The sequence below is a fragment of the Leiobunum rupestre genome, chromosome 3 (genome assembly GCF_980474605.1).
Source record: "Leiobunum rupestre chromosome 3, qqLeiRupe1.1.hap1, whole genome shotgun sequence".
NCBI lineage: Eukaryota > Metazoa > Arthropoda > Arachnida > Opiliones > Sclerosomatidae > Leiobunum > Leiobunum rupestre.
In genome coordinates this window covers 60,376,450-60,393,273 of record NC_143386.1, presented here as the reverse complement: position 1 = coordinate 60,393,273, position 16,824 = coordinate 60,376,450, and the positions used below count along the sequence as shown (strand labels likewise).

The window sequence follows — 16,824 nt, the reverse complement described above, 5'->3', positions numbered from 1 at the left end:
CCACATCGAGACGAAAATCTGCCGCAATAAGCATTCCAAGTAGAGGTATGGATTCCCGCTTTCAGTATTGCTTTACCTTAGTTTAAAAACGTCGTAACTTTAAAACGTCGCTTTGACGTTACGACTTTTTTAAACTAAGGTAAACAGGCGCCATCTAGTATAAGCAAAAACATAAAAATCGTACCTCTAATGGCTTAATTCAAAATGTGAGTTTTGTCCGTCAGCAATTTCAGAATCGATCTATTTAAAAGACTGTTTGTCTAAATGAATGTTTTGTTATCTGGGCAGGCGGACGCGAAGATGGTGTTTGACGTGGTGGCGCGCATGGAGGACACGGAGCCCTTTTCGGACGACCTGCAGAGCGCCATGAAGAGGTTATGGGTCGACACCGGGGTGCAAGAGTGCTTCGGAAGGTCCAACGAATACCAGCTGAACGACAGCGCCAAATAGTGAGTATCATAAAATTCATCTTACACTCAAACCCAGAATCTACGTTTATAATTAAAAATTTTAAAATAGTCTCCGAGGTGGCTACAGACAAATTAAAAAGTCATAAGATCGATTATTTCTTAAATAATATTATCAAAATATAAGCAAACGATGCAAAAATTATATTAAAGGGGAATGGCCAAGCTTTTCCAAATATGGCCATATTTCCGTATCAAAAGATTAACAAGACGTTCAATATACTAACACGTACCTTTTTTTTGTCTTGAAAAAATAGCTTTTGGCCCAAAAAGTTGAAACGTAAATAACACCCGGTGTTTGGATTTGAATTTTCGCCGCCATCTTAGGGGCTGCCGCCAGCGCCCCTAACCCCGTATGAGCGATTTGCGAACTATCCTAACTTTTAAAATCGCGCAATTTAGGCTAAGGTCTCTTATAACTTGAACGCGCCGCGCGTGCAAAACAAATTTTTTGCGTCTTCAACAGCGCGCGCTTTTCCGTTGTTTTTCTGTCTCACCGACTTCTCACCAGGTGTCGCGGCGGACGCGCGCTTTTCGATTTCCCGAAATTTCTTTATTTTATTAAAAATTAACCACTCAATATTTTTTGATGCGGTTTTCGCCATAAATTTTAGTTTTTAATGGGCTATAGGGCTATCTAACTGGTTAAAGCTTGACCGTTCCCCTTTAAAGGGCTACATAATGGTTTGTAAAATTCGACCCTAATTTCATGTAGCTCCTTCGGTAACAGAACCAACGAATGATAATTTGGCAGTTTTCAGGTTATATTTCCGAATTTGAATCGATTCTGTGTCGTTTTAAAGGAGGTATCTTGATTCACCGTGCGCCCAAGATATCTTATTGAACCATGCTATATATGTTTACCCATTTTTAGAAAAATTGTTTGTTTTATAAATTTTAGTTTTTAATGGGCTATAGGGCTATCTAACTGGTTAAAGCTTGACCGTTCCCCTTTAACACGCAAGTATCATTATTTATTAAGTCAAATTTACCAATAACGATGAGGAAAAAGTAATAGCGTCTGCTTTAGCCGCTACCTATCTAGGATTCAATGGTGGAGGGGATAGCGATAGTTTTCGGTACAATTTTTTTTAAATTTAAATAATTTTTTACGGAAATGTAGTTATTTTGAGTTAACTGATTTTGGAACTAAATACTTGTTCAAAATTAAGATAATAAGCGCCAATCACCCTTAGCTTCTGTTAAATCTGGTGGCAACAATAGAAATTGGTTCATCCGCTATAGAATTTTATACTCCATTTGATATAATTTGAATAGATCGCATTGTAACCAGGCCACCTGTTTAAAGGCAAGTCCAGGGTTGCCACGGTACCTGGAAAACCTGGAATTCCTGGAAAAGCCAGGGAGTTTGAATATGGGTATAAACATCAGGGAATTTAATTTTGGTTGCAAATAGGAAACTTTTACTAAAATATAGGGTAAAAATTACAAAATCTTGGCACAAAATAAGTCGGGGAAAATCTCCGAAGATAGTCAGGGCCTGGAAAAGTCAGGGAATTTGATTGTGAAAATAAATGTGGCAACCTGGAACTCGCTAGATGACTTGGTCCTAAGGTGGTGCCTTGGTTATTAACCTAGCTGATTATTATTATTAAAAGCATCATTACAACATTTTTTTGGGTATAATTTTGTAAAATAGCGAAATTTTTGCCCGTTTGAGCCAATAATATTAAAATGGAAACAATAATATATTTAGTTATACTTAGAAAGAATGACTATTTTAATACGATATTTGGGGTTGCTCTAACAGTAAGTCCCTTTCCCATAAAACAAGCAAATCTCATTTGTTCCCTAAAACCTGACGCCTTCCGAAGAGGTTAAAGCTCACGCCAGTGACGTTTTTCCTTGGATCTCTTCTCCATCGTCATTCTCTCTAAATTCGTTATATTCCCTTTAAGCTCATTCACTGAAAAGCATATCCAAATATAGTTAATTCATAAGTAAATAAACTAAAGTTAGATCAATTAATATCAAAAATTAAAAGAGCATTATTCATATTGCAAACATCGCCAGAATCGCTGAGAACAGGGTTCGTACACGACCTGGAAAAGTCGGGGAATTTGAAAATGTTTCCAAAAGGTCAGGGAAAAGTCAGGGAATTTGAACATGTTTCCAAAAGGTCAGGGGAAAGTCAGGGAATTTGAAAATTATTCCAAAAGGTCGGACCATCCTGAAATTTGAAAATGATTCCAAAAGGTCAGGGAAAAGTCAGGGAATTTGAACATGTTTCCAAAAGGTCAGGGGAAAGTCAGGGAATTTGAAAATGTTTCCAAAAGGTCGGGGAATTTGAAAATGATTCCAAAAGGGCAGGGAAAAGTCAGCGAATTTGAAAATGACTCCAAAAGGTCAGGGAAAAGTCAGGGAATTTGAACATGTTTCCAAAAGGTCAGGGAAAAGTCAGGGAATTTGAAAATTATTCCAAAAGGTCGGACCATCGGGGAATTTGAACATGTTTCCAAAAGGTCAGGGGAAAGTCAGGGAATTTGAACATGTTTCCAAAAGGTCAGGGGAAAGTCAGGGAATTTGAAAATGTTTCCAAAAGGTCAGGGGAAAGTCAGGGAATTTGAAAATGTTTCCAAAAGGTCAGGGGAAAGTCAGGGAATTTGAAAATGTTTCCAAAAGGTCGGACCGTCGGGGAATTTGAAAATGATTCCAAAGGTCAGGGAAAAGTCAAGGAATTTGAACATGTTTCCAAAAGGTCAGGGAAAAGTCAGGGAATTTGAAAATGTTTCCAAAAGGTCGGACCGTCGGGGAATTTGAAAATGATTCCAAAGGTCAGGGAAAAGTCAGGGAATTTGAACATGTTTCCAAAAGGTCAGGGAAAAGTCAGGGAATTTGAAAATGTTTCCAAAAGGTCGGGGAATTTGAAAATGATTCCAAAAGGGCAGGGAAAAGTCAGCGAATTTGAAAATGATTCCAAAAGGTCAGGGAAAAGTCAGGGAATTTGAAAATGACCCCAAAAAAAATTAGGCAAATAAATGTTTGAAAGATGTATTAAAAATACATAATAAATATTTTCAAGATTTTACCTCAAACCATTCATTTATTCTACTCAAATGGTCAAGGAAAATTGGCAATTGGGTTAGGCAATACCTGGAAATGTCAGGGAATTTAATTCCGGAAATTTTGTACGAATCCTGGAGAATCATGGGGTACTTCTCTCATTTACTTTTGGTAACACTTATAACAGAAACAGTTTTTCGAAAAATGGACTGAGCGAAGAATTTGTAATATCATAACATCACTCTCTAAAAATAGACACCTTATTCTGTTTCGCCTTCCCTCCCCAGTGATAAAAATTTAATTTACAAACCCTCTCCCCCCCTCTTAAAAAGTAAGGCGCTGGGGGGGGGGGGGGGCAGGGATGGTAATTTAACTGTAGCCGGCACTTCATCCGGAACCCCTCCCTGTCTAACAAAAAATAATCAATCGTTTTATTGAGTTCAGAATGTAGGTAGGAACCGAAGCCAGGGTTCGGCTAATAAAAAAATACCATTATATATAATATTTTACTATTTGAAAGCATTGCAATAATATCGTAAGTAACATAATAACAATAAGTGTGACACTTTCTAGTGTTTTAATGCTAATTTTCCCATCAAATCGTTTTTCGACTACCAGCTCTGATTCGAACTTAGTAGTGGTAAATTTCACCTTGGGAATATTTAGACACTAGGGGGCTCTAATTGAAGCGCATACCTGTGACGGTTTTCCTCCCCCCTCTTGTGCCGAAGTATAAAAAAAGGTGTTGGTCCATTTGATCGAAAAATATGTGATCAACAGACGATCATTATACGTTGCAATTGATCGAAATTCCATTTGATCGAATCCCATTTGTCATTTGTTTCATAAGATCGAACCTTCAAATGATCGAATACTATTTGATCGAATTCAAAAGTATTTATAGTACCAGTTGGTATGTTTTTATTTTACCGAATGTCAATATGAAGTGCAGAAGGAATAATGATGGAATAATTCATTGCTTAAGTGCAGAAGGAATAGTGATGGAATAATTCATTGCTTTAACTGTATTAAGCCACAAAGATGAAGAAATTTTTACTTTATACACTATATGATGGAATTTTTTATGACATCGACGATAACGGCCCGTTGATTTTGATATATATATATAAATAGGGTCAGGTTAGGTTAGGTTAGGTTAGGTTGATGTACGCGCGCCGTAGGCGCTTATGCACCGTTGTATACGAGGGGTCTGACTACGTTCACGGCCCTTCTATTGCTAAAAATTAGGTACAGAGTTCGTTTTTTTAATAGGTCTTTCTATTAATTATGTCCGAGATAATATTTTGTTTTCTACGTCACTGCGCTCAGGTTTTTTTCTGTATATTATTTTTCTTTAGTACAGAAATAATTATTATTCATAGAGTCTACTGTATCTCATTCTGACTAGATGTTGCCTTTTCGATTTACTCCCAAAAACTAGTAGTTTTACCCTACAGTAGCTTTCGATCAAATTTCGTTCGATCAAATGCCATTCGATCAAATGCCATTCGATCAAATGCCATTCGATCAAATGCAATTCGATCAAATGGAAATTCGATCAAATGGGACCCGTTCGATCATTTGGGAATCGATCAAATAGACTCAAACCTAAAAAAATATATTTTTGATTATACAAGAATGGTGTTAGTATATTTTGCTTATTCAAACACTAGGGGGCTTTGTGCTAAACTAAAAGGATTTCGAAATAACTCTGAAAATCAGCAGGGCGATTATTTTTGCTAATGGTCAAACTTATTTTTTTTAAGTTACTTACGATAATATTTATATAAATTAGTTGATTTTAAAGCTTATTTGAACCACAAAAAATCCGCTATATAATAACAAAAATCCATTCCCACTTAAATGACTCTTCGAGAGAAAAACGAACGTCGGGGGTAAAGTCTTTACCGATAAAGCCCTTGGCCTCTTGGCCCCAAAACTATATAGGTTTCGCGCATTGAAAGAGAGGTAAAAAGGCGGGGGTAGCTACAGCCCCTGAAATGGCGGGGGGGGGGGGGCGGTGAGGGGGCAGAAACGACTCCAGATTTTCGAACGATAAAGTCTAATTCTGGGGACCGGGGCAGAGGAATATTTTCCGCCGGATCCCGGGCGTCCGGGGGGGGGGGGGCGGGTTTCGAGAGAAAGAGAGAGAGAGAGAAGGGGGGGGGATTGTTTAGTCGCCATGGCAACGGGATGAGATCCCCGTTGCCATGGGTACCAGGGATGGACGCGGATCCATAGAGGAACGCTTCCAACAAGCTCTTATTTATCCCGATTCTTTTTTGCTTACTTTTTAACCTATTCTGGGAATTAGGCCAATAGTTGATTTGATAAAATAAAAAGTGGTCTTGCCCAACTTGTTAAAAATTTGCTCTTACGTCACAAGACCCAGCAGCTTTATTAGTATATTCTTCGCACGATTTGCACGCACGCTAGAAAAAAGTTATATTCCTCGCGACTGTAGTGCGCGCGCGTAGGCTTGTCAAAGCAAGAGACTGTGACGTAAGAGCAACATTTAAACAAGAAGGCCACGTTACTTTATAAAAAGAACTATTATTTTGGATGCGTTATTTTTGTAAACTACTACATCATTATTTTAATTTTTGAGGTTTAAAGAAATTAAAATTATTTTCAACTTAATTCCGATTTAACATTACCCATTAATTTAACCCTGTTATAAAGTTTAATTTGATAAAATAATATTACTAATTTTAATTTAATTGTTATTTGTAAGCGAAGCTAGCCAAAATTGATTTCAATGAAATTTGGAACATAAAAACAAGAGAAAAATTTAATTTAATTTTTAAATAGTTCTCAAATTTGATCAAAAGAATAATTTAAATTTTAGTGTACAGTAATTAAATTTAGTTAAAAATAATTTACATTTTAGAGTACAGTAATTATATTTAATTAAGAATAATTTACATTTTAGTGTACAGTAATTATATATATTTAACAATAATTTACATTTTAGTGTATAGTAATTATATTTAATTAAGAATAATTAACATTTTAGTGTACAGTAATTATATTTAATTAAGAATAATTTACATTTTAGTGTACAGTAATTATATTTATTTAAGAATAATTTACATTTTAGTGTACAGTAATTATATCTAATTCAGAATAATTTACATTTAAGTGTACAGTAATTAAATTTAAGTGTACAGAAATTAAATTTAAGTGTACAGTAATTAAATTTAAGTGTACGAAATTAAATTTAAGTGTACAGTAATTAAATTTAATTAAGAATAATTTAAATTTAAGTGTACAGTAATTATATTTATTTAAGAATAATTTACATTTTAGTGTTCAGTAATTATTTTTAATTAGGAATAATGAAAAATTTTAGTTTACATTACCGCTTCACTCAGATTATTAATCAATTTGTCAATAAATACGTTAAAACCACCCATAAAATCAATAAAAATCCTTGAAATTGTATGATTTGAAGAAATGAAAAATGCGCAATATTATCTTCCTTCAGTTTCTTGGACGACTTGGAGCGGCTGGGGAAGAAGGATTACATGCCAACGGAGCAGGACATCCTGAGGACGAGAGTCAAGACGACGGGGATCGTCGAAGTTCACTTCAACTTTAAAAACTTAAATTTCAAGTAAGCGACTTCGGAATTTCGTTAGATTGATCATCCTTTGCTGATATCATTTACCCTTTCTTCGGCAGACTGTTCGACGTCGGGGGTCAACGGTCAGAGCGTAAGAAATGGATACACTGTTTCGAAGACGTCACTGCCATTATATTCTGCGTGGCTATGAGCGAATACGACCAAGTGCTACACGAAGACGAAACCACGGTAAGAGTCCTCGGGAAATTATATGTATTTTCACTCGGAATGTCTAAGGAAGACAGAAACGGGCGTGGTTTACAATCAAGATTTTATCTCGCGGTGCGTTACGGTAATCTCGACACCGATTCGATATTAAGCCTTGTCTCTAATCAGGGCTGGACATAAGGATATTTTTTTAAGTAGTCAGCCTGACTAGCGAGCCTCCAATCTTAATTTTTTTTAGTAGTCAGCCTGACTAATGAGCCTCCAATCTTAATTTATTTTAGTAGTCACTGACTAGTGGGGGTAAAAATAATTTCCTAGGGTTTGAATATATAATTTCCTAGTGTATACACGTATAATTTCCTAGGGTTTAAATATATAATTTCCTAGGGTTTAAATATATAATTTCCTAGGGTTTAAATATATAATTTCCCAGGGTTAAAAATATATAATTTCCTAGGGTTTAAATATATAATTTCCTAGTGAATACACGTATAATTTCCTAGTGTATACACGTATAATATCCTGGTGTATACTCATATACATTCCTAGTGTATACACATATAATTTCCCCTTCACTTCGAAATAGATAAAAAGTGGCGACATCTATCAGACCGACTTTGAATGGGTCTAATCTAAATAACGCGCGTTATCATTGTAGTTAGCAAGCCACGAGCATAAGTCAGCTAAAACTCACTTACTTTCATAAGTCCGACTTGCTTTCCCCAAATTTAAGCTGTCTTATCGGTATTGTGTGGTAACGCCATCTAGGTTAATTAAATTAAGTAATTAAAATAGATATTTCCTGAAAAAAATTTCAGTTATAAAAGCAAATACATTTTAATGATTTATTTTCATATTTAACGACCCCACTATTATTAACTTATTTTTTACACGCTTCTATTTTTCTACCATATAAATATAACAAATATATAATCCCCACTCTTTGTATGTTAACCTCTTAAAAGTGAAATAACCCCGGTTTTAGCTTAAGATAAATCGTAGCATATTTGCCACTTGAACCCGCCTTTTTCATCCATTACCCGTTGTGCGCAACTGCCATTTGGTTTCCACCCCTGACGATAGATGGCGACACGTTTCCCATAACTGACCTTAAAATTAGTCGCATTTATCTCTCTTAAAACAAGGAATTACTCTAGAGACTTTACCCTGGGCTAGGCCCATCATCAAAACGCGCAACCGACAACTAGCGGAAGATCGATATTTCTCGGGGAAAGTCTCTTTAAAACGGCATCTATCGGTGGTCACGAGAAGTTGAATTATATTTTTATTTTTCCAATTTTCTTATTTCACCGACAGATGGTGCTTTTTAAGACTTTCTTCTAGTAATTGCCGATTATCTGCAGTTGTCACTTGCTTAGTATATGCACATAGAATTGCGAATCAACTCTATTTAAAGCTCCAAAGAAAGCTTTTCCGTATTACACCAAAAAGGCAAGGTAAAGTGTCGCGCCCTATCGTAGCCACAGTGCGAAATATATTATTGTTATCATTAATTTAAATTTTAGTTTAAATTATATAATAATTAATTATTAAATTTATTGAATATTTTAATTTTAGTTTAAATTATACAATAATTAATTATTAAATTTATTGAATATTTATTTAAATTTTAGTTTAAATTATTTAATAAACAATAATTAAATTTATTGAGCATTAATTTAAATTTTAGTTTAAATTATTTAATAAACAATAATTATATTTATTGAGTATTAATTTAAATTTTAGTTTAAATTATTTAATAAACAATAATTATATTTATTGAGCATTAATTTAAATTTTAGTTTAAATTATTTAATAAACAATAATTATATTTATTGAGCATTAATTTAAATTTTAGTTTAAATTATTTAATAAACAATAATTATATTTATTGAGCATTAATTTAAATTTTAGTTTAAATTATTTAATAAACAATAATTATATTTATTGAGCATTAATTTAAATTTTAGTTTAAATTATTTAATAAACAATAATTATATTTATTGAGCATTAATTTAAATTTTAGTTTAAATTATTTAATAAACAATAATTATATTTATTGAGCATTAATTTAAATTTTAGTTTAAATTATTTAATAAACAATAATTATATTTATTGAGCATTAATTTAAATTTTAGTTTAAATTATTTAATAAACAATAATTATATTTATTGAGCATTAATTTAAATTTTACTTTACATTATATAATAATTAAAAATATATAATTAATTAGTTATTATAAAATCGTGTTTTTAAAAAAATCCAAAAAATCCACAACTTTGTCCGCCTCTGCTTTCACGGGTAGCTTTTCGCCCGACCCTGTGACCGTTTAACTTAAATAATATCGCCATCTGTCTTTTTTCAAATAGTAATTAATTAATGATAACATTGTTCTTTTGGCATTGCGTATTGTAGAACCGAATGCAGGAGAGCTTGAAGTTGTTCGACTCGATCTGCAACAATAAATGGTTCACGGATACTTCGATCATTCTATTTCTCAACAAGAAGGATTTGTTCGAAGAGAAAATCAAGAAATCCCCTCTCACTATTTGCTTCCCGGAGTATACAGGTCAGTCGATTGTTCGCTTTCATTTTAGCGCGCCTGGTAAGCAGCTTCTCCCTGAACACAGGTGCGTCGCGTGTAGAACACTTCTACAGGGGTTTGACCTATTTCCTGACTTACAATAATAAGTAACGTAATTAACATTGATATGACACTCGCATACACCATTTTTTTCTTACTAACCACCTTTGATCACCAATAACAAATTAGTAGAAGGATTAATAAATCCGCAAAACGAAAATTTATTAGTCTTTGTTGAATTTGGTTTTTCTTATTAGTTAATCAAATTCACAGTCAGATAATTCTATAATTCTTTAATCATGTAGGTTGATAGTTTCAAACGCTACGTAAAACGCATTTAAATATCAAATTCTAAAACTTTTACATTCAGAAAAGGTTTTTAATATTCAATTTTTTTCCAAATATTTTTTTATTTGCAAAAGCAAAAGTTAATTATAATTTTAAAAGCATTGTAAATTCCTGGAATTATAGTTCAGTAAGTCGTTACCGGGTGGCGCTTCTTCGATATTTTTCGTTACCGATCTAGATAAAATGAAGTAAAGAATTTATCTGAGTGTCATACTTATATTTATCATTTTACTTATGCTCCTATCGCTAAATGCAAATTCTTCCCTAAAAATGTTTTCGATCATTTTTCTATATATTAATTTACGATGGCTACCGACCCTAACGCTGATGAAGAAAAATTAACAAGAGTGTCCTACTTATAAAAATTAATTTACTTACGCTTAACTATACTAAATGCTAATTATTTCCCAAACTTTCAATCATTTTTCTATATTTTAATTTACGATCGCTTCCGCTCTTGTCCTCCATCTTCGTTGGTTTACTTCCATTGACGTCAACGTGACGCGCAGGCGCTCAGGATTACGGCGAGGCGGCAGCCTACATCCAAGCTCAGTTTGAGGCGAAAAATAAGTCCACAACCAAGGAGATCTACTGCCACATGACCTGCGCTACGGACACTACCAATATTCAGTTTGTGTTCGACGCGGTCACGGATGTCATCATTGCCAACAATTTGCGCAACTGCGGCCTGTACTAAAACAAAATATATTATTAAAAAAATGAAAAAGAAATTATATATATAAAACATAAATAAACGTACACCGCTAAAAAAACAATTTAAAAGAATATATAAAAAATGAAAGTACTTGGACTCACAGGGATGGGCTAGGAACATACACCATGCCGCGGGTGAGCTTTGTTATTGAAAACAAAAAATGGATTTGCGATTCTGCAAATATTATGGAAAAAACAAAATAGTGCCACTCAGTAAATTTAAGAGAAGATAAAACCAACCAAGTCCCTAATGAATTTATTACCAAACCCATTTCGCGCCAATTTCGATAAGTTATGTTCAGCAACAACCAAAAAAAAATAATGATTAATTTGCGTTTTAATTCTCAAACACGGCTTTGTCAAATTATTATTTATAAAAAAAACGCTATTCAACACCCTCTGGTGGTTTTTAAGAGAAAAAGTTTTTAATTTAATTTAAATTATTAAATGTACAGTTTTCATAGTCATATATATATAGAGATACAAGAAGTATTACCTCTCGAAAACCTTCGCCTATAAAAATAAATAATACGATTTAAGAAAAAGGTATTGGATCAGGTCTACGAGCCCCAGGCCAGATTCAAATTCTTTTAAAGAAAACCAAAATACAAAACATTATCGGTAAATTAAAATTACCGAAATCTGACTATCGGTAAACGAATACCGATAATGGGAAAAAACCAGTGTTTTATTACAAAAAAATACCCCCTAAGTATATCTATAATAATATATCTATATATATATATACCGACATCAAATTAACCCATGACCCTTCGTTTTGAATTAGCTATACGTGAATTACAAAAAACAAAACCAGAATATATTAAAAAAAATCATCAGACTAGAAAATAAAGGTATTAGACTTTATTATAGTCTGCTAAATAAAAAAAATCGGGAGGTTACGTATGTGAGTGTTCCGGTGCGACGTTTCCGTTTCTTCGCTTCGATGTTCCTCTTAAGCGTACAATTTCGCTATGAAAAAAAGTATTTATAACGGTTGGTGTTATTTATTTTATTTTATAGGCAAAAAAAAGTGACATATTCTTGAGAAAAAAAAACAAAACCGAGAAAATGCTGTAATAGTTTTAATTTGTTTTTTGGGAACTATTTAAAAATTTTGATTGCTCTATTTATAATGTAAGTTGTAAAAAATTCAACGAAAAAAAAAGAAGTTAAAATCGTGTTTCGACAAAAAGAAAACAAAAATATATATAATGAAAAAAACTTTGGTAACGAAACAAAGAACAAGAAATCGCTGTACGCTGGAACGCGATTCTATTTCAAAAAAAAATACGTTAAAAATGAGGGAAAAAATACGAAAGAAAACGATAACGCGTTGTCGAGATTCGGTGTGCTCTAAACAGATTGATGCGATCATTTTTTAACTAACTTTGTTTCTCTACGGATATGAAACTGCGACTCTAAGAACCACCGGGTTCTAACAACACAAAGACATTTCGTTTACAAGAAAAAAGATATATATATATATATAAAAAATTCCACAAAAAAGGAAAAATCAATTAACATACCGGACTAACGAAACAAACAAAAAATGGCGTACTGTTTTAGGTGTTTTGCGGAGAAAGTTGGTTAAAAGAATACGTGTTTTTTTCGGCCTTTAAACCTTTTTTTGGCGGATTGAACTTTGACCCCGCGTTATGAGGTATTTCAAAAAAAGGTGAAAGGTCGAATTATTTGTTGTCTTAAACAGCTTTGACATTAAATTCATTATTAATCAACAAACATGTTTAAAAATTAAACAAAAAACCTACCCCAAATAAATTCAAATCCTGAAAAAATAAATAGGTTTTACATTTAACAAAACAAAAACAAAAAGTAAATTAATTTATTTTTATTTTTAAACTGTATAGATATAATCGAATTTCTCTATCAAAATTAAAAAACAATTTAGTTCTAAAAGTAATTTAATTTGGTTGGCGCAAAAAAAAAATATAAAAATATGTATTAATCTTGGGACCATTTAAGTTAGCTACATCCATGCTATCTATTTAGAAATTAAAATTTTTCATGGATATCACCTTTCTAAAAAAAACCACAACAAAACATTTTTAGGTTTTTCGGCCAGTGAAATTTGAACTTGCCTAAGCAGTTTAAATATTACTAACTTTACTAAAAAAAAACCTAAAATAAGGAGTTACTGGTAAACCAAATTTTTTCCACTATGACAAAAAAAATTACGAATGGGGAAAAATACAAAAAAACAAACATATTACTAGGGTTTTTTCATACTTTTTTTACGTACTTATTTTCACTTATTTTTTAACATATTTCTTAAGTTGTGTATGCAGTATCTGCAGTATAAACTTGTAGGCTGTATTATGTCTCATGTGTTTTGGAATGGTCGATGGATTAACATTTAAAAAAAAACCTAAAATTTATAAACATGGAAAAAATTGAGCCGGAAATTTAAAAACAAATTTCAACAAAGTCCCCCCCCCCCTCCCTTATCCAAGTTTATCCCCCTCATGAAGTTGAAAGACTATTTAAAATTCTTTTGAAAAAAAAACCAATCGCGATTCTGCTTAACAAAAAATGCGAGCACGGCACAAATTGAACAAAATATGTATAGCCTAACTTGAGCCTCAAAAAATGTCAACATTATTTCTTAAATTTAATAAAGAAAGATATAAGCTCATTTTTAAATAAATAATTAAGAAAGTGCGACATGTTCAGTTCCAATTTTCGGGTTCAGTTCGTATAACTAGTCATTTTTTAATAGATTTGAAAATACGGCTCTGAATACGCGGTTAATTATATATTCAAATATTTCGTTCTATTATAAATAAACCAAAATGAGGGTATTAAATTAAAGAAAAATAGACAAAATTGGCCAATTGAATTATGCGCTTAAACAGCGCGAATGTGTAAATATGGGAATTAGAGAAAATTAAACTGAAGAAATTTTGATTGTATAAAAAAATGAATAATTAACAAAAATTGTAGGCTTAGGACGGGAAAATGTATTTCTCGTTTTTAAAAATGAAAAACACCCCGTAAAATTTAAAGATGGAAAAAAAAAAGATAATGTATTTTTTCCCTCTGTCAGCCAAAATGAATGAAAAAACCAAGAAAAAAATATTACCTTTAAGAAAATATTCATTTTAATTCTCAAAATTCTAGCACCTTAATATATATTATATAAAAAGCTTTTTTCGGTGCTTTGAACCACTGATTTGAAATTAAAAATCTAACCCTGGTCACGTGGTTAACAATATCAGAAATCAATTTAAATTAGCTAAAGAAAAGAAAGTATTAAACAAAACGTTTCATTTAAATTATTTTTGAAGAGCCCATCTTTAATTTCTGTGTATATGGAGCAAAAAACAACATGCAGTTTCGTGCAATGAAAATATGTGTCTGAAAAGTTTTTTGATGTAATTGTGATTATAGGTTTAACACCTGTACTTATATAAGGCAAAAGTTCAGGTTTTGAGTCCCCAGGGCCTGAACTAGCCTTGTTTTACTTGTACTGTCAATTAAAACAGTTTCTAATCACTGAAATGTCTTGGTTCATTTGCTTTGCTATAGTGGCACTGGATGAAAACCTACAAACACTCTTTCCGCGTTGAGTTTGCAAGTTCTCTCCACAGTGGATAAAGTAGTTTTCCCTAGAGTTCTTCGGTTTCCCCTTTCCATATAAACAGGGTTGCCACACGTCAGGGAAATAGGGGAATTTTAAGAATTTGTATTATATATTATTTGTATACAGGGTGTCCACTAAAAAATGAACCAGGGCGAATATCTCAAAATCTGTTTCAGGTACGATTTTGAAATTTTCAAGTCGTATACAAAATGTAGGGGGAAACCTATTGCGAAAATGTCGATGACCTTGAACCATGCCTTCAAGGTCATCCAAAAACTAACTCGAGAACCGTAAGTGTAACAAAATTGGTTCCAATAAGAAAAGTGTTCCACGTGACGTTTTAAGTACAAATAGCTTGGACCTGATCGGATTTGACCAATAGGAAGCCGAGAAATGCTAGATGAAAAACAAGAAGGTCGTTAAGTTGATAACGTGTCGAAAGCGAGTTTTGGGAGATGATAACTCTAACGATACTCGAGTTAGAGTACTGAAATTTGCTAGACATCCTCATCAAAGTTGAGGGTCTTCAAGGTCATCCAAAACCTAAAGCGAGATCCGTAAGTGTTAGAAAGTTGGTTCCAATCAGAAACGTGTTCTGCGTCACATTGTAGGTCTAATTAGCTCTGATTCGATCAAATTTGACCAATAATAAGTCGAGGAACTGTTTTTCAAAATCACAAGGTCGTTAAAATGAAAATTGAAACATAACTCGAAACCAATTCGTGTTACATCGAAATTTGCTAGACAAATTCATTCAGGTTTGTAAAATTGGATGACCTTGAAGATGTGTAGCAAATTTCAGTACTCTAACACGAACATCTTTCGAGTTATCAGCTCCCGAATCTCGCTTTCGACACGTTATCAACTTAACGAACTACTTGATTTTCATCTAGCATTTCTCGGCTTCCTATTGGTCAAATCCGATCAGGTCGAAGCTATTGGTACTTAGAAAGTCACGTGGAACAATTTTCTAATTGGAACCAACTTTGTAACACGGTTCTCGAGTTAGTTTTTGGATGACCTTGAAGACATGGTTCAAGGTCATCGACATTTTCGCAGTAGGTTTCCCCCTACATCTTGTACACGACTTGAAAATTTCAAAATCATACCTAAAACAGATTTTAAGATATTAGCCCTGGTTCATTTTTTAGTGGACACCCTTTATATCGTCGCCGTTAAAACAAAACCACGTAACGTGAGATACGTGGTTTTGTCAAAATTGACATATTTAGATTCTACACCCCAATTTACGTATATAACATTAAAAACATTAATAGGTTGCAATTGGATTTATTTTTTTAAATCGAGAAAACATTTAAACGTATCTTTGATATTCACAACTTATTTCACGCAAAAGCACGTATCTCGCTTATTTTCAGCTCCTATCTCACTTCATGACGCAAAACCACGTATCTCTAAAAATTTCCCTTAAGCAAAATATTTTTTAAATTAAAATCCTCATAAATTCAACATTGAAACGAAATTATTTAACTATAAGTTTATTATAATATTTATTAACTTCTAATAAATGTAAAAGATAAAAACTGTCTAATTTTGGTCTTAAAAAGTCAGGAAAAACAGGGAATTTTAATCGGAGAATATTGTGGCAGCCCTGTATAAACTTGTTGAGGTTAACTGTAATAGTGAGTGTAGGGAGCTGTTGGTTCGCCACCACCCTCCTACGCATTTGTAACCCGACCACCTGATGTGAAGGCATTAAAAGTAGTTAGATGACTTGGATATAGTTAAACTAGTAAATAGTAAGTAATATACTATAGAGACAGATACTTCATGGTTTAAAATAAACTTTTATTAAAAAAGAATATTGGGGAAGCTTTTCGAGCTCACTCGCTCCTTTTCAGCCCTTAGATAGAAATGGCGAAAAATCCAAATACAACAAACAGATAGCCTTTGGGTATAGTTCTTTTTATAAAATAACCTTGGCCATCTTGTTGAAATGTTGCCTCCCCGCGCACTTTTGTCCAGGGCTGGTTGTTTAAGGTGGCCGCTGTAGTGCTTAAGGCGGAGCAGCGGGGTACAAATACATATACTTATGTCCCCGCTTCAGCTGTGGATCCGTTATCCCTCCCACTAAAAAGTTTATGATCTCATTCTTAGGCATTGGCTGAACTATTCCAGGGCAACATTTCGACAAGTTGGGCAAGCGTAAAGACATTTTATAAAATCAACAATTAGCCTAGCTTCGGCCACGTCTCAAAGGCAGTGCATGTAATATATTTATTTATATTTTAAAAGATTTTTTTTTATTATAAACGTAGGTTGAAACTAC

The 16,824-nt window shown here is 33.1% G+C and overlaps 1 protein-coding gene across 1 annotated transcript in view; it reads left to right on the top strand.

Moving 5' to 3' along the window:
* Positions 1-14,420, top strand: part of Galphao (G protein alpha o subunit) — an 86,918-nt gene extending 72,498 nt beyond the window's left edge. The window contains exons 4-8 of the mRNA XM_090168875.1: positions 289-449; positions 6,979-7,107; positions 7,176-7,305; positions 9,700-9,853; positions 10,726-14,420. Of these exons, the coding sequence (XP_090025001.1) occupies positions 289-449; positions 6,979-7,107; positions 7,176-7,305; positions 9,700-9,853; positions 10,726-10,913 (762 nt within the window). The 3' untranslated portion in view covers positions 10,914-14,420. The remainder of the gene's footprint in view (positions 1-288; positions 450-6,978; positions 7,108-7,175; positions 7,306-9,699; positions 9,854-10,725) is intronic.
* Positions 14,421-16,824: the final 2,404 nt, after the last annotated feature.